A 23,310-nucleotide genomic window follows, 5' to 3' on the forward strand; every position below is an offset into this window, starting at 1 on the left:
TTGTATATATTCCTAAATTATAATAATTAATAATAATCCTGAGAGATACACACTACAGAGAGATAGACACAATATTCATATAACACAAGTCGTATCACTAGCCCGTCATTTGTGCAGCATTAGAGGTGTTAAATTAATTATTATTCTAATTTCTGATCAAATAACAAAAGTGATGAAAAGTGATATGCCAAATTAAAACTTTACATACTTACTTATGGTGCCTAGCACTAAAGTAGGTCTATAAAGGTAGGTTATGTTTGAAAATTTTCTTACATTTTATGTCGTTTAGCATTTGAGGATTAAGTTACTTTATAATTAAGTTTTTAGTAGTTGGGTGTAGTGCAGTCATCTAGTTCAACTACCTATTCTTAATCATGAGATTCAAAGCTTTATATGACCAGCTTTTTTCCAGCTGTAAATTAAGTCAATCGTGACTGGATTTACTTAGTCACCTCGCTCGTTAAGTCAGGCTTATCCGCAAACCATCGATGACTGGTCGCTTATTATATGACAAATCATTCCAAAATCACGCCCAACTTACAAAACAATGAAGTCATGCTTTAAGTCCCACAAATCATGGCCATTCACTTCTAAGCCCTCGCCAAGTAAACACAAGTGTTACGCAATTAGGCCCGACGCACCCCTAAACGCGTCGACAGCTAGTGTGTGCAGACGCTATCAATCACTTACACACGTGAATAGACTTTATGAATGGGGCGTAGATAGCTTAGAGTATAGACAAGTGTCTCTATTAGTTGATTGGAAGCGTGTAGGGCCGTGCGGCGTCCAGTCCGCTCGCGGGAGGTCGCGAGGGATGTCGCGTCGGTTGGTGGGCCGGCCGCGCCATCAGCGACTGCGTTCTCGTTCGCAGGCTGCGGCGGAGCCCGCGCCGGCCGCGGAGCCCCCGCCGGCACCCGAGCCCGCCGCCGCCGAGCCGCCGTCCGACGACGAGCGCGAGCCCGGCGACTGGCGCTCCTCGCGCCCGGCCTCCCCGCCGCAACGCCCCGACGACATATCCGAAGCCTCGGAAGCGACCACGCGCCCCGGAAGAGTGGAACCGGCGAGCCGCTACGCTAACCTCAACTTCTGGAAGGCTAGACGCGTGACTTTCTATAGAAATGGCGATCCTTTTCATCCCGGAGTTGAGTTCCGCTTCAAACCTGGCAGGGACCTGGCTTCCATGGATGCCCTGTTGGATAGACTGTCTGAAAGGCTGGAGCTCCCGAGGGGCGCTAGATTCATTTTTGGAATGGATGGCGATAGAAAATACAGGCTGGAAGAGCTTGAGGATGGGGCTTCCTACGTCGTGTCTTCCTACAAGACTTTTAAGGTAAGATTAAGTAGGTAAAACCCTTTTAACATTGTTGAATCATGCTTCTTTAATTTGTAAAATGAGGTTAGGTTAGGTAAGGTAAGTAAAATCGGTAAAATATTGCGTGACCTACTGTGCAAATAGAATATGAAACGATTCTGGCCACAAAAAGTTAGCAGTGCTAGAATACGTTTCCATTATGAACACGTGTTTAATTTGGGATCCTTTCGACTGTCATAATTTTATAAGTCGTAATGTAATGTTGGGCATAATTATTGTTATTCATAATTTTTGTCCCCGCTGAAACCGTAAATTTTTCATAAATTTTTAAATGGTCATCCTGTAGAACTCTATAGGTTAGGTTAGTTTTGTTTTATAACAATTCTGAAAAATTATATTAGGTAAACATTACATTATGACTAACAATTTTCGACCAGTCGATATTTACCCGTTTCATTGACAAACATGAAATATCAAAATCTCTGCTAAGTATCAATGTGTTGTCCTTGTTACAACATTATCGCGGAAAAACAAAATAGCTCAAGTACCTAGCTACAGTCGAGTCAAAGATATAATTACATTTCACTACTTTTTTGCTTCCACTTTATGCTGGAAAGTAGGCAAATCTTCGAGGACAGTGCAACTAATTCGCTTATTACATTGGATAATTCCGAGTAAGTAAATAAGTATACTGAGCGGCATAAAATCTGGCCCTCAAATGTATGCAGTAGTAATAGGTCATTTTGTAAGTAGAGTGGGCCAAATTTTGTGCCGCTGTCGAGTATACATTATGTGAAAAATTTAGCCAATTTTCAATCATGTCATGTATGTCTTGTCTTTGTTCTTGTTAAGTTAATTGCGATGTTTTTATGGCGTTAAATAAATGTATTTTTTTCTTTCTTTCTAAAATTGGTTCAAATAAAACAAATAGGTATGATGGTAAAACTATCTCTTGTAAATCGTAGTGCATTTACTCGGTATTTACGTATGTTAGCTAAGCGGATTTGCACTATCTCCGAAGATATAGTGACAAGGTAGTGACTGTACTGTGTTACTCGTGTGGTGTCGGGTTAGAATTACACCTCTCCATTTCTTCCGTGGATGTCGTAAGAGGCGACTGAGGATATAGGTTTAGGTATACTGTAGGTGACAGGCTAGCAACCTGTCACTATTGTACCGTTTTTGTCAATCTTATAACCTAAAATTGCTAAAAGTGGCTCCAAAGCGGTAACGTTTCGTGTGCTCTGCCTACCCCATTTGGGAATACAAGCGTGATGTTTGTGTGTATGTAGTGACTGTACTACTAAAATGTAGAGACTATTTTCGAGCTTGATCACACCTACCTAGTGGATGTCACCTTTAAAATACGCACAATATTAAGATAATAAATTCACTTTCCTTCTTAATTGAACAGTTCCACGTTATCATTTGTTTGATTTGAATAAGACCTCGTAACACCTACTAAGATGCAGAGACCATATGTAATTAAACATCTTCAAATCAAAATTAATAATATAAACATAATTCTATGCATGTACAACATTTTCTCTAGCAGTAACGATAATTGATAAAATACATAAAAATAAAAACTTGAAACTTAATTAAATCTAAAAATTACCCCCGTGGCATTGTATACAAACCATATTAATAATGTAAATTCCCAAATTGTGGCACATTATTATTAAGTCTTGGTCTATTATTACAAACGACACTTTACTACTGCACTAAGCACCTCATAAGCTGGAGCCGTTACCGAACTCAGTTTCCGCTACTAAAGGTCTTACCGAAGATTACCATTTCAATTACCATAAGGTCATCTGCTTCAATAAACTTCGGCGTGAAAATGTCGTGTGCCGTAGAACAGTGGAGACGAGGTCGCGGCCTTGTCCAGATGTGGGCCACTGGATAAGCACGCACCGTCTCTTATTTGCATGTTGATTACATATAACCAAAATTTTTGTTTTACCTAATACTCGATAAGGTAACTAATTGCAAGTAAATTACCTAAATACTATTGTGGAAATTTGGTAGGAATAATCGCAGGGTTTAATTTAATTCAAGGGGGATGTAGGCTGCACGCATGGCGGGTCAGGAAATTGATGCTATTATCAATTTGTATGTTAAACAGCTCTATAGGGCAATAGTAAAGCTGAGCTTTCTTAGAATTTCGACATGAGGGCTAGATCCAGCTTCTGGGAACTACTCTAGTTAGAAAAAAATGTCAATCATAACGCTGGTTTATTTAAAATTGAAATAACGGAAGCTCATCAAGGATTTTTTTAAATCTTATACTTTAACGAAGCTTTAGTACAGTCAAGGGCAAAGATATCGACACGGCCAAAGTTGCAAAAATATGTATACGCGACTCTATGCACTTAACATTAAGGCCGTGTATACATATTTTTGCAACTTGGGCCGTGTCGATATCTTTGCCCTTGACTGTACCTAAACCAAATGGATTTTACTGCATTTACTTATCATTTTTTTGTACAATGGCAACCATGCAATTAAATAGACTACCGAAGTACACCTTCTTTACAATCGAACTTTTTACAACATTTTAATAAGGATAATAAACAAGACTATTTTAAATAAAATAAAAAATATAACAAAAAATTGAACCGACTACAAAAAACCACGAAAATAATTTTCTACCAGCCTGAAGTCGGTGCCTCAGCACGAGCCAGCAGGAGTGGACCTATATATAATCGTCTACCTCACCTACAACTATACGAGTATATTGGGCTTCAATCACTCCTGCTGGCTCGTACTGAGGCACCGACTTCAGGCTGGTAGAAAATTATTTTCAAGGTTTTTTATAGTTTTTTGTTATATTTTTTTTCTAACATGATTCAAATGACATATAATGATTATGTAACTTTATAAGGCGATAGCTAATTTTTTTTTCCAACAGAGATATAATGCTTGAAAAAATTAAATCACATTAAAACTGCTGATTGTTCGAATATTTGAATTCTCCTAACAAATTGTTAAGTTACTGCGAAGGCACTGTGTTATATTAACTTACTTTATTTAATGAACGGCTTTACAAGTGTTGTTTCAATAGGCCACAATTGCTAGAGGTGAGGGTTATCGTTAAAAATAAAAGCGGTAAACTGTGCAAGGAGTTGTCCACAAGGTTGGTCCATGCCACTGGTGATCTCAGGGCTGGCTCCTACTTTGCCCAACGGCTAAGTCTCGCGATCCAGGGTGGCAATACTCCCAGTATCCTGGGATCCTTGCCGCGGGTCAACTGCGATAGTTTTGTATTTTTAAATTAATTTTAATTCTCCTACTTTTTTCATTTATTTGTAACTTAATGTGTTAAATTTTTAGTTGCTATTTTTTCAGTTTAGTTTTGATGTATATACTGTGTTAGTTTAGGTTTGTTTACTATAATATTTGTTCTCTTTAATATTAGCGGTAAAATAAATGAGCTTATTTTTAATTTGCAAGTCGGAAAGTGACACTCCAAGGGTCGAATAAATTATATTTTAAAATATAATGCTATTGACACTTTTGACACTAGGTACAGTTTAATACATCAGTGACTAGGTACATGCAAAAGTATCGATAATTCGCGTAACAGTGAGAGGGACTCTAGTTACGTCAGTTTGGCATTTGTCATTTGAATATGTTAGAAGAAATATTATAAGTATATCTGCTTCGAACGGGGTTCGCACCCGGAATTTCAAGTTTCATTGTCAGGATATCTGAAGTAAAAACTTGGCTCTCCGGTCGTCTTATTTTAGTCGTCGTTTTAATTGCTCTACAAATGTATACATGTACGTTAATGATAGCTATTCTATTGTTCTTTACTTCATTTATCGTTAGACAAAAATTACAATACAATACAATACAAAGACTAGTAAGCGATACAGAAAACAGCTACAGAGAAAAAAAAATACAAGGTAAGCAATAGGCGACCTTATCAGTTAAGAGCGATCTCTTCCAGGCAACCTAAACAACCTTTAACATGTAGCGCTTTATATGTATCTAAAAACGTCAAAAATATCAACAACTCAAATTAATTTTGGCAAATCGCATGACTCGTCACATTGTAATATTTCAAAAGAATGAATAGAAAATAATTTTCACATTTGTATTCACTGTATGTCCTAGATTCGGCTTCTTTAACATGCAAATGTTTCTAACTACCGAAAATTAAGACCTAGAAAAATGCTAGTCTAGACATTGAGCGCGAAACCTTTATCAGAAACATGAAAGTAAATTAAAAAGCTGAATGGACTTGTATTTGAACCCGTTTTTGATGCTATGGGTACATAAGAGCACAGTTTAAAAGAGACGACTGAAAGTTGATGTTCAGACGCACTATACATAGTTGAATTTTCTTTGAGCACATAGAGAATCTAGAGTTCCGTCCGTAAGATTTAAGTACTTATATTAGCCAATAGACTAATGTCCTTAAAAATCTTAATTAGATAATCCGTCAGTTGAAGTATCCGAAAGTTGGACACGTATTTTTCCTTTTGAAAATTAATCAAAAAAATATCAAGTTAAAGCCAATTTAAGTTCCATGTAACGTCACGCCGTGCGAGACTCCTGAATTTTGAGCTTACTTTTTGTATTTTTTTGTTTGATTGACAATACCCAATTGCTTCGATAGGGTTTTAGATTAGAGTATATCACATCTTGGTACACAAAAAATTAAAGACACAGTAACACGGACGCAGATTGCATCGGGTATCAAGTACCTAGTCTTGATCCGACACTGTCTAGAGGTAATTCGAGTATACATATGTGTTCTGTACAATAAAAAACAAAAGGTTTTTCTTGAAAATAAAATACATGTCTGGTATTTCTTAGCAAAAACGCACTCATATCAGCAATTCCTGAAATCCTGCCTCTATATAACAATTTGTACCTATAGTACCTACAGTCGACTTGGCAACGACACCCGAGGGCAATGCACCACCTTGCACTTAATATGCGCACAGGGCAACGTTCACACTCGTGTTTAGTTTTTGTAAAGCAAGCGTGAACACACCACTGCGTTGGGTAAAAACCATAGCGCACTCAAAGACATCTTTTGATATTAGCAACGAATTTTTCACATACAAATTTGGAAATGTATTTGTGGCGTTATCTGGGAAAAGGTACCTTGTTGTCGGTATTGAGTTATTGATATCCCCATAATCTACATACATTTAGCTATCGAACCATGTAAGAAACATGCATGTAGGTTTAATAGATATTTTTTTTAAAAATGTTGAAGCTCAAAAGCCAGAAAAGGTGATTATGAGAAAATTGAATTCAAACTTATACACCCAATAAAAGTATGTTATTGTTGGAAGTTACATAGATGACATGCTATTTGAGGAGTAGATTGTACGGGCTTTCAGGTTTCAAGAACAATTTTGTAATTGGACAACGGTTTTCCTATAGTTTACCTTGCCAAAGTGCATAAAGTAAAAAAAAAAGGTTGATGGATTTTTTACATTTTTTTCTATTTATAGTATATTTCCATTGGATTTTATCGAAGGAAAAAATATTATGCGTAAATGGACACTAAATAAGAACTACTCCGTTTTGAATTACGTTGTTTATTATATAAAAAAATACTTTAACAAAAATAACTTTGTTGTTTACAAATGTAATTAAACAGTCAAAATCAACAAACTTTTATATTTAGTACGCTAAAACATAGCCAAATGAGACCAAATTAACTCAACAAATCTTAAAAAACTAGTTTTTTCAGTCTCAAAATTCAAGGTAAAGTTTAGTAAAAAGTTGGTACAATCACTATATATTTTCTAAAAGGTACCTTATCGTCGGTGGTAAAATATTTAGTGATTATGAAGTGATATCATTTGAAAACGACTAATAACTTACGATTAATTTTAATAGTCTTAATTCAAGAACACTGTAGTATTAGAACTCTTACCAAAAACCTATAATTTTGTCTCAACACACTAAATGATTAACGTATTTGAAAAGGTACCTTATTGTCGGACGTAAAATGTTTAGTGACATAGTTAAGAATAAGATCTAAAAAAATGCTTTTGATTTGTAGTTGTAACTATTAATCGTTATTATTATTACTATAAATCAACCTCTAAAGACCAGCAGGTGGTAGGACCTTGTGCAAGGTCCGCCCGGATTGCTACCACCATCTTGCTCGCTAATCCTGCCGTGAATAGCAGTGCTTGCATTGTTGTGTTTCGGCGTGGAGAGTAAGACAGCCTATGAAATTACTGGCATTTGAGGTATCCCATCTTAGGCCTCTAGGTTGGCAACGCATCTGCAATCCCCTGGTGGTGCAGGTGTCTAAGGGCGGTGGTAATCTCTTACCATCAGGTGACCCACTTGCTCGTTTGCCATCCAGTCGAATAAAAAAAAGACAAATTGGCGTAAATAGTCAATAAGGGCCTTATCACACTAGCGATTCGTGGGAGAGTTGAAAGCGAGGCAAGCGTGCAGTGAATTCGCTGCGAGCGTATAACGATTTCGCCGCAAGCGCGCAACGATGTCGCTGCTGCGAGCGCATGGCGAGTTCGCTGCTTTAGCGCCAAAAACGCCATATTGTAGACTTTCGTATAATAAATAGGGCGTCTTCGGCGCTAACGCAGCGAACTCGCAGCGACATCGTTGCGCGCTCGCGGCGATATCGTTTCATGCTCGCGGTGAAATCGTTACGCGCTCGAAGCGAACTCGCTGCGCGCTCACCTCGCTTTCAACTCGCCCGCAAATCGCTAGTGTAATAAGGGCCTAACTGGCTACCGCTTAAGGGTGGCCAGTTATTGATGATTTACCTTACTCTAATTAAACGCATTTTATGATGATTCTTGACGTTTTTTACGCGCCGACAAGCACCGCAATGGGCCCGCGTGGGAACTAATGCCCAAGCTCTCTCATTCTGAGAGGAGGCCTGTGCCTAGCAGTGGGACGTATAGGCTAGGATGATGATGATGATGATGATGACGCGCCGACAAAGTACCGACGTCCGACATGTCTTCCAAACCGATACCGAGCGCACAGAAAGCATTCAAGAGCGGCACCGACAATAAGGTACCTTTCTTACTAAACTTTAAGGGATGTTTTAACTCATAAAAAATCGATTTAAAAACTTGTGTCTCTGTCAAATTAAAATTTAGACCCTGCTTATTAATATAGAGTAAAAAAAGGAAAAAATGATTTTTTTCGACATTTTACTTCAAGCGCGGTTATCTCGGAAACTAGAACCGACGACAAGGTACCTTTAACCAGATAACGCCACATTTAACCACTTAAGAGCGAGAGTGAGAAAGAGTACGGGAAAAGCTGGTTAAGGACTTTTAATTGTTCATCTTGTTTTGGCATACGTTATAAACAAGGTATTAAAACTTATTTGTTCAGGATCGAGAGTAGATTAGTAGTATTTACAATACAATACAATACAATACAAAGACACTTTATTGTACACCAGACATAGTTAGCGATACAGAAAACAGATACACAGAGAAAAAAAATTACAAGGTGAGCAGTAGGCGGCCTTATCGCTTAAGAGCGATCTCTTCCAGGCAACCTTTTCTTTTTATTTCTTTTATGCCCAGTCGAAAATTTACAAATTTTATCGTGAGAACGCTGATGTCTTGACGAGGTTATATATTTAGATAGATTTAAGTAGCTGACCGATTTATTATGAGAGTTTCAAATTTATTGAGAAAAGGCGAAGAGTAATCGAAAAGTAAAAATTACGAGTGTAGAGCAAAAGGTAGAGGTACCTTCATTGGGCAGAACATGGGCATAGTTCCACTTTTTTTTGATTAAGTAACCCGTTTTCCGATTTTTATACCTACTATTATAGCCTTGTACTACGGAAAGTAGGTAGGATATATTGAAAGTATTGTTATTATTTAGCTTTCATATGAATCTAACTTTATCAGTGGCCGCCGATAGGCCAATTTACCCATTCTCCTCCAAACACGTCAAGTATTAGCGTCTAGGATTAACAAACATACACACATATTCGCAAACTTTCGCATTTATAATATTAATTTGATAATCTAACCCTTATCTTGACTTGACCCCTTTTAAAACGTCAAAGTCGATAAATTGAGGAAGTAATAAATAACCAGATAAGGGCAAGGCAAGGTTTATGAAATGTCTAGAAAAACTCAATTTTAAATCTAGACCATCGGAAAGTCATCCATCTTAAAAGGGTATTAAATAAGTTGTCATCACGTTAAACGAGAATAAATGAATGTTAGGTGTAGTAAATAGCTGCAATAGCGTGATTTGCAGGTGCACCCAGTATATTGTAAAAGTACTTACTACTTGATTGCGTAGTGTTGCGTACTGCGGTCACTTGCTAATTGAAATGAAGTTTTGATTTATTTATCATAGTTATAAGATTTTGTAAAATCACTTACTAAGAAAACATATTTTTCATAACTATAACATTTGACAGTGGTAACTAAATAAGTATTATTAAGGCTTTTGAAAAATGTTGTAGGCTTATGTATATGCAAACTAGCCGTTACCCCACTCCGTTCACGCAGAATTCGTTTATCGCTATCCTGCGGGAACTGTGCAATTATCCGGGATAGTTTTCAGTTCAGACGTGATGAAGTAACAAACAAACAGACTTACAAACTTTTGCATTTATAACAGGATCATGGGATTTAACCGTAGTGACAATGAGTTTTCATTGTAAGTTACTCGATATAAATAGTTATTATTACTGAAAAAATCCGTGTATCTTCGATTTCGACATGACATTATTGCTATCAAATACTGAATCAAAAAAACAACGAGACGTGCCGGATATTAAGCCGATTTGTAGGACCTCTACAAATTGACTTAATTGTTACTGGTTCAAAATATTATCGCGAATAACGACTGTTGGCTTACTTAACCCTTTATAGGGCAACGCGGTCGCTCTTGCGACCATAAGATGTTGTCCATAATGAATAATAATGATGGTAATCCATAAAACTCAAAATTAATAGTGTTCACATACTGTTATAATCTATTCAAAGCTTTAAAAACTTATTGGATAGATTGTGAAAAAGTCTTGCTCTATGAAGTGTTAAACCTTAAAGTGTCTTGGCAGTTTCTAATCCGCTTTCGATAGTTTTACTGTAATAAGATTGATCAAATTCTGCAGATCGCTCCACTCTGCTTGAATAGAAGCGTTCTCTAAAACTACGAGGATATTAGCGCTAGCTAATAAGAAAATCCGTATAATAAGTTGATAGTGCAGCGTCTAAGCGACTGGGCGAGGCTCTGAGGGGCTACTCGGAAATTTGCAAACGAAGTTCGTTTCGTACCGTTTCGGGATTTTAGGTACTTAACCCGTCGAACGATTTAGGCACACACGTGTGTGCCTAAGGAAACCTGTCCGAAAATGCGCTAGGTGCACTCAGTGAGTGTGTCTGTCGCAGTTCCGGACAAATTTCGCTAGGCGCTTTTTGCACCCCCAAATCGCTCGACGGGTTAATAATTTCAATTCGCATTCGCGATCCCTTAATCCAAATAGCTATTCTATTTGGTTAAAAATGTAGTTGTGTTATGTATTCGTCGTGTATCTAAACTTTTATTTATAAGCCATCGAAAATCATTGTAATTATTGTTTGTTTAAAAAAAAATATACTTCGTTGAGTGTCTGGTCGGGTTCTTCTCAACACAGGTTTTTCCGACCCGATGGTAATAGATTTTTTTGACATTCATAAATGCTTGCTATAGCCTAAATTAAATGAACATATTTTAATTTAGACTTTGACTTTGAGGTCGCAGCGTACAACTTCCCAGTCAATTAGTCATTTTTAACTATTTTAGTACTTTGACAAATACTTATTTAATTTTCATATTGGTTTCCATCGCCAAAAAAGTATCAGAACCAATCTTGAACCAATGTTAAGATAAACATTTATTTGACAAAAGAACAGTGGCGAGGAGCCGTAACAACTTGATCCCCAAAGTTGTCAACAATTTTGTTTATGTCAGTGATGACAAAATTCGTTGAGGTTGATAATAACTGCGAAATAGATATGTACTTATTACAACTGAAGACATAGGTACCTAATGCACGATTCTCTCACCATTCGTAGCACGGTAATTTTCGCTCCGCGCCCCTCAAAGACTACTTTTGCTGTGTCTGTGTTTTCCACGGCCTCGCTAGAAACTCGATGGTCCGTTACTTTTGGAGGCAAACGTTCGTTGCAATCGGCTATTTGTCGTGACCTACATGCCTCATTTCGACAGCCCACGTCGCTGCCCTGCAGTGTTAGGATTCGCAAAAGCGATGTGCATTCGAAACGGTAAGTATTACATTTTAAAGGTTTTATCAAATGGAGACATGTGGCGACTGTTAGATTAGCTTTGTAAAAACTTTATGACAATCATTTTCAACTTCTTACCTAATCAGGTGATCTACGATGAGCCGAACGAAGTAGGTAGTTCAGCTTTGCTGATCGTAAGCACATTACATGGGTATTTAATATGGTTTTACTGGGTTTTACCTTGTTGAGCGTCCTATGTAAGGCAATCTATAAAATTTAAAATCACCTACACGTAGAGCAATAGTTTCCAAAATATATTGTAGGTAGAAGTTGCAAATGAATTCGGGTTAAAATTCGTAATAATCTTGCCGTCAAGAGTTTTTCGTACCCACTTCGGCTACTAGGTACCTTAACCACTAATGAATACATAAAATGTTTTATATCTACACTTGTGCAACATATAAAAATATGTAAGTACCGTAGTAAATTCACATAGGTACTAACATTTTTACGTTAACTCAATTTTTTATTCAGACGATTAGGATTAATTTAGGTCAGATACAATCTCTAATCGGCTAATTACTCGACCTAAGTACTCGTACTTATTCGTCTAGCCAAAATAAATTCCAAATGCTTTACAGTAATAAACAATTAGGGTTACCTAACGACACTAAAACAACTATTTAAATTTTGAACATGAAACTACCGTGAGACTCACTCATATTAAATATAATGACCCGGATAACTCACGTCTTAAATCGAGTTTAGCTCGACATGTTTCGGGCTAATCCGTAGCCCTTCGTCTTCGGAGCAACGCGACTCAGCGGCTGCTGCAACACGCGCACTGCGCGCCGCCGCTCTGCTCGCGCGACTACCCGACGAAACTGACACCGGCACACAACTACCCGCGTTTTCATCATCATTACAACTGTCAAATGTAGGGTAGCACACAACACTAACAATATCGCTCTGTAAAGGTACGTTCACACACACCGATGACGCAGCACGAGTATTTAACACCGTTTTCCAACTCGGAGGTACCGTCCAACCACAATCCCGGTTGAAATTCGGCCGACGACTAATCTCGATGGCTTCACGCACTTTCCGCGGAATGAAAAATTTCTCTCTCGCAAGTACAGATACCTTATCAAATCTGATATAGTGCGTCGAATCCGAGTTCATTGAGTGCTCGGCCACAGCAGACCCCTTGTCGTCCTGTTTCCTCATACTACGTATGTGCTCCGATACCCTTGTGGAAACGTTTCGTCCAGTCTCTCCAATATAGCCTACATTTGACAGTTGTAATGATGATGAAAACGCGGGTAGTTGTGTGCCGGTGTCAGTTTCGTCGGGTAGTCGCGCGAGCAGAGCGGCGGCGCGCAGTGCGCGTGTTGCAGCAGCCGCTGAGTCGCGTTGCTCCGAAGACGAAGGGCTACGGATTAGCCCGAAACATGTCGAGCTAAACTCGATTTAAGACGTGAGTTATCCGGGTCATTATATTTAATATAACTATTTAAATTTATTTAACTGACGCAAATTCTAGAAATACTTAATCCAGACTTCATTAAGCGTCACACTTCGCCCCTAATTCTAGCTCTGATGAATAAAGTGGCTCAAGGTTTGCATACGAACGTTTTACCATAATGCGTGGTCTCAAATTAGGTGCTATCGCGTCGCGTGTATTTGGCTAATCGCGCGACCTCTCACGGCACGACGCGGTAACGAAGCGTCCCGATACATATCAACATAGGCACCCACATCGCGTAAGAGCTTAGTTACTTGGTTGCGTGGTCTGAGAGCGACCTTGCCCCTTTCCACCGCTTTCCTCCGCCGCCGTATTAAATTTTGACTAGTCTCAATCCAACCGCCGCAAGCAAACAGCTGTGTTTTCACACATCGAGCCTTAGAGCTTAGTTATAGGAGCTTTTATGGTGTGTCAGTGAGATGGTAGTTGCGTCAGCTATGCAGCGGCATGCTATTGTTTTGCTAGTGCTGCAAATTGACCAGCTGTTTGCAATAGCTGGGTCTAGTACCCGCGCTGGTGCCTGATAACATAGACGTGTTATATAACAGTTTTATAACGTATACAATTTTTTTAAGTGCTTTTAACAGTGTTTCTAGTTAAGGTGTTATGGTAAACCCCCTTCATGTTTGCGCTCCATTGTGACTAATTTAATTTGTATGAAAATGCATTACGGTCACGGTAGATTTGCATAAAATTACAATTGTGTAATTACGCTAACTGCTCAAATAATGCTTTATTGTGTGGCTATTGAAATAACTGGTGATTAAGACTACTATATTGTGCCGTTAGAATATCGGCTTTAGCTTTCCCTTAATTATTATGAAAATAATATTCTTATTACTTTTGATGCTGTCATTTGTTTTGAAAATGTATCTATCAGATACTCGTATACTACGAAAGTTTTAATCGTCCTTGTTAACCGTTTGTGCTACGAACGTTGCTACGACGTAGCACTGTTCCGTCTGTCGTAGGTACATCAGATTCGTAGAGCGTCTACGACAACACTCGCTTTATCACTATAAACACTTCAAAAAATCGTCAAGTTTATTACCAACATGACAAGTTATGAAAAATATCAGTACGAATGTTAAACTATTTGTCACGTGAATTTTACCAGTGTTTTGGATTGGAATGCGAGTTAAATATTCACAAAACATGTTTGGTGCTATCTCTAAAGCTACCCAACGAAAAAACTGTGTTCTAGTTGGTACTACTTTTAAATTTCGCTGAATGAAAGTAGGTACTGAAATCGAGTAGGATTTGCTAGCATAGACACAAATGTACCTTAACTTTGGATAAAGGATCAGCAGTACGTAAGCCGTAAATGAGATACTGTTTAGGCTGTCCAGATTTTAGCTCTTTGGAGTTTTTTTAAAGGCACTACAACTAGACAGGACCTTACATTCAATAGTCATCTAAATTTATACATATACTTCCGTACTTCTGTCAGCGTTCCCGCTGAAAATACGGCTACGGAAACGCTGTCGATCACATCCTGGTCTCATGGTCGCCCAAATACTTTTATTCAAATCTGTCCAGCTGTATTAGTGTCAAAGAGTCACAAACACATACAAAAAGCGCACGCGCACACACAAACTTTCGCAATTATAATAATATTAGTAAGACGTTTGGCATCCAGGTGTTCCAAGCGTTGCGTCTCAAAATCTGCAACAGCCTTATTTACAGAGCGGCGCCATTCCAGTCTCTGCTTCGCGAGATCTTCCCAACTCTTGCATGGGATGTTACATGGGGGACATTATAGTCTATAGTCTAACCCCCTTATTCATAAACGACAATCAAACCTATTTTAGTTAAAATGCCGCTAAAATTCGTTTGTCCTTATATGTCACTTCGACATTTGTATTTGTTAGAAAGGGACAAAGCATTTGTTAGTTAACATAGGCTTGTTAAGTTTTATGAATAAGGGGGTAACTCTGTAGTACCTAAAACTTACAAGTCTACTATGCCGATAGCCACAGTAATATACCGTGCCCCACTTAGAACTAATTAGCGAATCAATTTATTCCTTTGTAAAAAAAACTCTGGTTTGCATAATTTTATAAGTCGCGTACAACACATCATATAAGTTGCAAACTTGCAACTAGGTCAAATATAATAACCACTTTTACACTTTCTTTTCTGGGTGTTCAGACTCAGTGGCGTAGCAACCATGGTGGCACCCGGGGCGGATATTGTAGGTGTCACCCCAAAACTCGAATGAAAAAAAAACTTACTACGCAAGTAGGCACCTATTAAGTAGGTAGGTTTTAGTATTGTTACATATATAATTTTATTAGTAGAGGTTATGCAATCTGCCACAGTTTTAGGATTTTTTATAGGTGGCACTACTGATATTCACGGTCGGGTGTCACCCCTAAGTGGGTGAAATGGTTCATCTCATGTTTATAAGTCGAAACTATACTTGGTTTGGATAGATATTTAACTAAATGTATACAAATTTCAGCTGCCAGTTTTGGTAAATTCAAGGATAGTAAATATTTTACTTATCTCTCTATTTCAATACAGAAATATAAATGTTTGGATAGTTTAATGGGGGAATTTCAATATTTATGACACCGTTTTGAGACAGACATTGTTTTGTTTACATTTAGTTAAATACCTATCCAAATCATGTATAGAGTCGGATCATTCCTCACTTAGAATCATGAAATGAACCGGTTCTTTTTAAACGAACAAACTATAATCCCTACTTCCCTACTAATATTATAAATGCGAAAGTAACTCTGTCTGTCTGTCTGTCTGTCTGTTACGCTTTCACGTCGAAACCACTGAACCGATTTTGATGAAATTTGGTATATAGATATGTTGAACCCCAAGGATCAACATAGGATACCTTTTATTCCGGTAGAGGGCGCCACCGCGCGATAACCTAGATCCGCGCAGACGAAGTCGCGGGCTTAAGCTAGTTAGGAATATTTCAGACAGCAATTGTTAATTTAAAGTTATTAAAGGCTAGGTCTCAAATATACTCGTAGGTACCTATGCCACAGATTTACCCAAGTACCTAAGTATGCAAAATCTACTAAAATGCCCTCATCCATTATATTCACAAGGTTCAAACACCAAATTAAATTTACATCGATACCTTGAGCGAAAAACTTCGAAGGCCCTTTTAAAATACAAACTACATATCAAGGGCTACTGTAAGCTACAAGAGTAATGGCTACTTGGTAAGAAATATATTAGGTTAGGATTTTGGTGTTAAACATAGTTGTCAAAACGTATGGAGCTGTTAAACTTAACGAATGAATCGATATTTGATTTTTCTACCGACGTACGTTAGGTAGTTTAAATGTTTGTTACTCCATCACGCATAGGGTTATCTATCAGATGTGAGGAATTTTGGCTATTTGTCAGGAATGCGGTCGGAATACGAAAATGTCAGGATTTTTAATGAATAATGAACCTTTTTTGTAACACTTACAAAGTTCCGTAGGTTATCCTTTCTACTTAATATTATAAATGTGTATTATATGTGTGTTTGTTTGCTTATTACGCTTTCACACTTAAAGTACTCAGTCAATCTTCATGAAATTTGCTATAGTGATAGTTTGGGAAATTAAGTTAAGTTTGATTGAGTTTCGGATAATTTTATACGAAAAACTGAACAGTTCAGGCAGTAAAAGGAAAACGAATAACTCTTGCAAGTCAAGTTACCCTGCTTGATATGCATGATATCATGGCGCCGCGGCAAACCCCGCCCCGTCCCCCGAGCGTCAGGAAATTCAGGAATTGTGTCAGGATTTTCAAAATTAGTAACCCTAATCATGCAAAAATAGCTTATCGGATTTGCATTAAATCGCAAACTGTATGACTGACGTCGCTGTCACCGCGCGAACTGAGTTTCGTACAAGGCATTCAGTTTTAGTCAAACTTGCGGCCCGTCGAGCAAGCGGACGCGCTGGCCATTAATGCCATTTCGTTCTGGAATGCACTTCGAGTGTGTCGGTTAGGTTTTATACAGTTATGTACTTAGTACTTAGTTGTATAAAGTTATTGTTTTTATCGTTAAAAGTAATTAGTGAGCCGCGTTTACGATGAGTTAAGAACCTTGATAATATTTTTATTAACTGTCGGGGAACAGACTACCTACACTGTAGGTCCTACAGGTTTAATATATTGACCCTAGTGTAAGGACTCCTACCGCCATCTAGTCGTCACTTCACACAAAGCAACTACGACATTCTGCATCGCACTATCTCAATTCGTTAGTTTCTCAATTTGGTCGCTCCCAAGGAATAACATCTGCCTGGAGAGAGATATCTATGTTGTAGCCTCTCCCCATGCTAGGAACACGACTTGTACTAAGTGTACTCCAGCCTAACCTGTGCTAATGTATGCGTTCGGCCGGACAGTGGAAGTACGTCACCCCGGCACACAGCACCCATTAGCATATGCTAAGCAGGCTGTGCCACTAACCGCATGCGGGATGGTTCTGCCAGGTACTTGAACTTGACTAGGTTGTAAACGCGAGTGACATATAATGCTTACGCTGTCTTTTGACTCTTAGCGTGAGATTCGCCAAGTTACTAAGCCATAATGAAAGCCAAATGAAATTTGCCATGAGCTTTGCGGTGAAGGAAAACATCGTGAGGAAACCTGCACACACCTGCGAAGCAAATCAATGGTGCGTGTGAAGTTCCCAATCCGCACTCGGCCCGCGTGGGAACTATAGCGCAAGCCCTATTGTTCTGAGAGGAGGCTTGTGCCCAGTAATGGGACGTATATAGGCTGGGATGGATGGGATGGATGGAATGAAAGGCCTTAATTGTCTAACGTACTTGGAAACATAATCGTTCTCACCACTACTTTCCGTCACATGGTAAAGTTAGAAAGAGATGGTGAATGCATCGAATCCCTTTGATTTGACGGCTGCCTTGATATTGGTTATCGTTAAAGTAACATGTATAAAAATGTGAGAACTGAAATTGTAAAAGTGGAAATTTAAAATATTTTTTCTTTTATGTTTCTGCTACTCTACTATTTGTGTACTGTACTTGCATTGTCATGCAGAGATCAAATACATTCAGTGCAAGAACCAGACAACCTGGTTCTCTGTTCGTAGGTAGTTTTCGCTACAAAGAAGAAAAACTCTGGTATTGGTGACAAACGTAGCTCGTAGCGATAGGTGGTCGTAAATATGCTCAAAACTACTTTCAATAGACACAATAAAACAATTCAGTTCAAAACCATGAAGTGGATTTACAAGCATCTCAAACTGTAACAGTAGATACTTAAGTAGGGATTGTAGTTAAGCTGTGACCAAAATAGCAGGGCTTCAAACTGTGGGGTCCGAGCAGGTTCCGTTGGCTCGCAGCTGACAGCTCCATGCTAGACAGCGACGAGGACGCGCCCTTTGTCGTTGTGTCGCTGCCTGTCTCCGTGCCTGAGCCTCCTGTGAGTACGAGTACCACCTTACTAAACTATACTATCTAGGCACACTATTCTATAAAGTCACGGGTAGATGCGGCTTCTTCTATTCAATGAAATATCATTCGATGTGCCAGCGGGTTTGTTGAGGCTACGGCGGGGACGTTGTATTGTATCATTTCGATTTTTCGGTTTTAATTGTTATACCGGGAGTGGCCTGTAATACGAGCAAAAAATTAAAACATAGATCCTCCTCGCCAAACTGAACAACATTAGTTCAGCGACTTAAAAAAAAATGGAGACTTTGAATCTTCCCTTTTTCATACCAATTAAATACTGCTATCAATGTACGCCATCCTAGAACACAACTGACGTCGCCTGTCACGCTACAAACATCAAGCATTTTGCTTTACATTTCTTCTTCGAATAAACTTTAAAGTGTAATAAAAATAAACAAACAATATACTTATTTTTACAAATCCCTGAACTAATGTTATTCAGTTTGACGAGTATGTATGTTTTAATTATTTGCTCATATTACAGGCCACACCCGGTATGATTATGTGTGATCAAACTATTCTTAAAATGCAGTTATATATAGTCTTAGATATTTTGTAATATATTTGTTTTTATTAGCAATAAGATTCTTAACAAAATCTCTACAGTCAACACGTAACACACGTAACAGCCGTAGTGCTATAATGAAGTAGGTACATTAGGTACTATTATTTTTACATACGAGTTTACGAAGCTACCACTTAAGTACTGTAATTTATACGAAATATTACATAATCCAATGTTTTTCTTATAAATATTCAAAAGTTTTGCGTGTGGAGTGGCAGGCAGCGGGTGTGCGTTGAGGTGGATAAGGTAATGTGTTGTGTATGGGGTCTACAGGTTGATGAAAAATGGTTTGTAAGAAATTATTCTTCATACAAAGGAGCTCATTTTATTGTTGTAAACGAAGATGGCTCAACGTTTGTGCAATGGCCACTTACATTATTACAATGTAAGTCTAAGAAATCTTTGTTTTACAAGTAACAAGATCAACAAAACGTTGCACAAAGTAAAAGTCTACTTAAAAAATAGTTGTTTCAATAGCTTCGTATTCAAAGTAAGAATAAAATACCTACGACTAAGAATTATTAAGTATATATTCATAATGTTAGCAATAGAATATAAAGTTTTAACCCTTATATCTTAACAGTATCGCCGGCAACGTTAACAGCAAAATCACACAGCATTTTGCCCAAATCGGTACAAACTAATCGCCTTGTCGATTTCCGACTAAGCCACCGCCAAGGCGAACCAAAATCACCCACTAAGTTATAAAATCCGCTCATTCCAAGTACCTACTCCCTTGGATGCCCCAATTACCCGGTAAACGACAAAATGTACAACATTTTCGCCGTATTAATTTCAAACGCCGCAGTCCATTTGTTATGCAGCAATTCGAGACGACCTCGCCCGCTTCACACGTGCGATGACTGGGCTCGACGTGTGTGAAAACTGGTAACCAAGTCATTCAGACCCCCGATGAGACTTAAAAACTCCCCGACTGGTGTGCGTGTTGAGTATTCGCGAGGGGATGGGAAGGTCAGTCCGAGTGGTTAATTGTAATTGCACGCACAGACTTGGCGATAAGCATTGTCCTTGGCGAACGGTCAGTACCACCGGCCAAGGACTTCGGAATAATTTGGTTGTCGAAAGAACTGCTTGTTTACACGAGCAGTAGTTCACTCTCGCGTCGGGGCGCCGGTCGCCCGCTGTGCAAAATATCGCGAATCAGAATTCGGTACTACCCTAAAAGTGCCGAAGACTTGAGAATTACAGTCATGGTTAGTAACTTTTTACTTGGTCTTGTGCTTAAATTATAAACTGGGTTTAATTAAGTATAACAAAGGCTTTGATGTTAGATTAAGATAAAGTATACAAAACATGTGCAGTTTGACACAAATGAAGTAAAAATTTCTCGAAAACAAATTAAGTAATAATTAAATTGTAAATTGTTGATATCTTGCTTATTTAAATAATACAACCGTGCAAAGTAAACTAGGTTAAATGCATTGCTATTCGCATGAGATTACTGAAAAAACCCGGCACTCGGAACTAAGTGGAATTCCCTCGTAAACCTAGAATTCTTGAATTAATCCGCTTTCGTTACCACTGACGAAACGTAATCATTTACATACGACAATACAAAATATAGATTACCAAGGAACAAAGTATTCAAAGGATAATTCCGACCTAGCTTCATTTCAATAAACTTTCTACGTTTTTCCAAGATACGTAAGCTAAAGGTGCTGAAATTAAATATATTCATTGAATTTTTTTGTTCCTCTTTAATACCTAAACTGTTTTAAAATTAATAAGTCCATTATAGCCTTCTTCCACGTTTTGTGGAAAAATATTTCTTGTTTGCTTCTCAAACCTTTCTTCTGCATATTTTTAACCAATTCTCTTTACTTATTATCTTCATTAATTTTAAATGGTTGCTCTTCAGCGCTATTTTATTCGCTCATTTTTAATACATACTTTTTGCTGACTATACTTGAATCGTCAGCCAAATACTTCAAGTCAATCCGACCACTAAAAGTGGACCAACATTAACTTGTAAGGTTTGAAGCAAACAAACAAAACAAACAAATACGTATACCTAATAGGTAAAGTTAAATAAAAGCTTGTAAGAAAACCTAATCTTTATTACCAATACCATAAAGGCGTAAGTAAGTCTGTCTGTCCGATACCTCTTGACGCTTAAACCGCTGAACCAATTTCTATTAAATTTGATATGAAGATTATTTAAGATCTTGAGAAGGCCGTAGGCTAGTTTTTACTGAAAATTTCATAGCTTCCACGGGATAGCAATAATCGAACTTTTTGCAGATAGGGGCAAAAGCTCAAGGCAAATAAGTAAGCACATAAAATCATACGCATCTCCCTTAGTCTAAAAGGGTTATTATTCGGGCGTTTGTTCCTAATCATTTTCATGGAAACTTATTTGTAAAAATGGCAGAAGATTCTGATACGACTTTTCAGTTATCTGGTAGAAGTACAGGAACCCTAACAAAACCACGAAAATGAGGTGGTTGAAATGCTTAAATAACCCAGAACTCCAAATTGCAACAGCATTATATGTACGAGTATACAGTGCATATGCACGTCAGTTGATTTGGCAGTTAGCTCCAAGCACATTTATCAGCCGATGCAACCGGGTCAGGGGCGTCCACACCCTCGGAAACAATTGAACAGCGGAATTAGGCAACAGTTTAGCTGAATTGGCAAGTGCTGAAGGAAAATGTGCTGGTAATGTTACTTTATAATGGAATGCGAATGAACAGTGGGCGGATTTGAGTTGTTATTTATCGATAGAACCGTACCTATATAAGTAAGAGGCCCTGAAATCGATAACAAAACTAAGCGAATAGATAGATCGTTTATTATAGTAATCATTAGCCATCAGAGGAAGTGTATTTAACAATATCGGTTTGGTAGTTTTCACTCTTTTATTCGAAGCTTGGTCACAGGGTTGGTGATCGTGCGTGATTATTACAATAATATCTTGTTAAAAATACCTACATAAAACAAAAAAAACACTATTTATAGTAGCAAAGTCTCATAGGCAAGGTCCTGAAGAAGCTGGCAGCGTTCCTTCTTCAAATAGCTAAACTACTTATGCTTTGACTGAGAAAGCTGCCAGCTTTTCGGTGGAGCCCTGTGATGTTCACTACCTAACCTCTTAAGTAGTTATTTCTCTATAAAGCTTCATTTTTAATCCCGGTATTCCTTCTTCCTTTCCCCCCTTCAAAATATTAACATGTTTAATCCTGCAGGCGGCAAGTTACGGCAAAAAGAACGGTATGTGGTACGGCGGCACGGTGGCGGCGCCGGCCGGCAGCGGCTGGTCTCGTGCCGGCACACGGAAGCAGTCGGTGGCGGAGTCCGACGCGCCCCCGCCGGGGGGCGGCAAGCCCACCAGCGGACGCGTCATCCGCATCATTAACAACATGGATCACTCTATACAGGTGACATTATTACCTACCTATGATACTGATAGAATAATAAATAAATTAATAAATATCATGGGACACTTGACACCAATTGACCTAGTCCCAAATTAAGCAAAGCTTGTACTATGGATACTAGGCAATTTATATAGATAAATACATACTTAAATACATATTATTATTCACACAAATATCTGCCCCGGCCAGGAATCGAACCCGGGACCTCAAGCTTGGTAGTTAGGTTCTCTAACCACTTGGCCATCCAGTCGTCTAATAAAAAGGAGAAAAAGAGACAGATATAAATATATATACGCCTACTGTGCTAAAAAATGTAGAATCTGTACGATATCAGAATTATTTTTTCACTGTTTTATTTCCCAACTCTCAATTTTCTCCGAAATCAAAAAAATATCTCAGTCTATTTTCTTATGGTTTTATAGAACACAGTAGGCGAGGTTAGTTTTATGTTATGAAAGTTCCGAAAAAACATGGTTTCATAGAAAATCGTGAATTGGAAAATGCAACAGTTTACCAAATGAAACATTTGGGAATAATATTTCTGCGAAAAGGCAGAAAAGTACAGATTATAGTGAATAATGTTATCGTATTTCGTCGGAAAAGTACATATTTATCTTGCTTTTTCAACTCGCTTGCTGAAATTTATTGAGAAAGCAATATAATGAGGGCTAAAAAACAGGTGAAATGTCGCTAGATGGCGGCAGTATCGTGAGGTTTTTTTGATGTTACGGCAGTGGCGTCGCGTAGTTGGAGCGGGGGGGGGGCAGTCCGCCCCGGGCGGCACATTTAGGGGGCGGCAAAATACCATTAAAATTTAATGGTATGTGTGAAGTT

The 23,310-nt window shown here is 38.3% G+C and overlaps 1 protein-coding gene across 1 annotated transcript in view; it reads left to right on the top strand.

Moving 5' to 3' along the window:
- Positions 1 to 814: 814 nt before the first annotated feature.
- The window catches only part of DCX-EMAP (Doublecortin-domain-containing echinoderm-microtubule-associated protein), a 42,602-nt gene continuing 20,106 nt past the window's right edge, over positions 815 to 23,310 (top strand). Inside the window, exons 1-2 of the mRNA XM_074088247.1 lie at positions 815 to 1,330; positions 22,285 to 22,476. Coding sequence (XP_073944348.1) covers positions 815 to 1,330; positions 22,285 to 22,476 — 708 coding nt within the window. The remainder of the gene's footprint in view (positions 1,331 to 22,284; positions 22,477 to 23,310) is intronic.

Source organism: Choristoneura fumiferana, chromosome 5 (genome assembly GCF_025370935.1).
Source record: "Choristoneura fumiferana chromosome 5, NRCan_CFum_1, whole genome shotgun sequence".
Classification (NCBI taxonomy): domain Eukaryota; kingdom Metazoa; phylum Arthropoda; class Insecta; order Lepidoptera; family Tortricidae; genus Choristoneura; species Choristoneura fumiferana.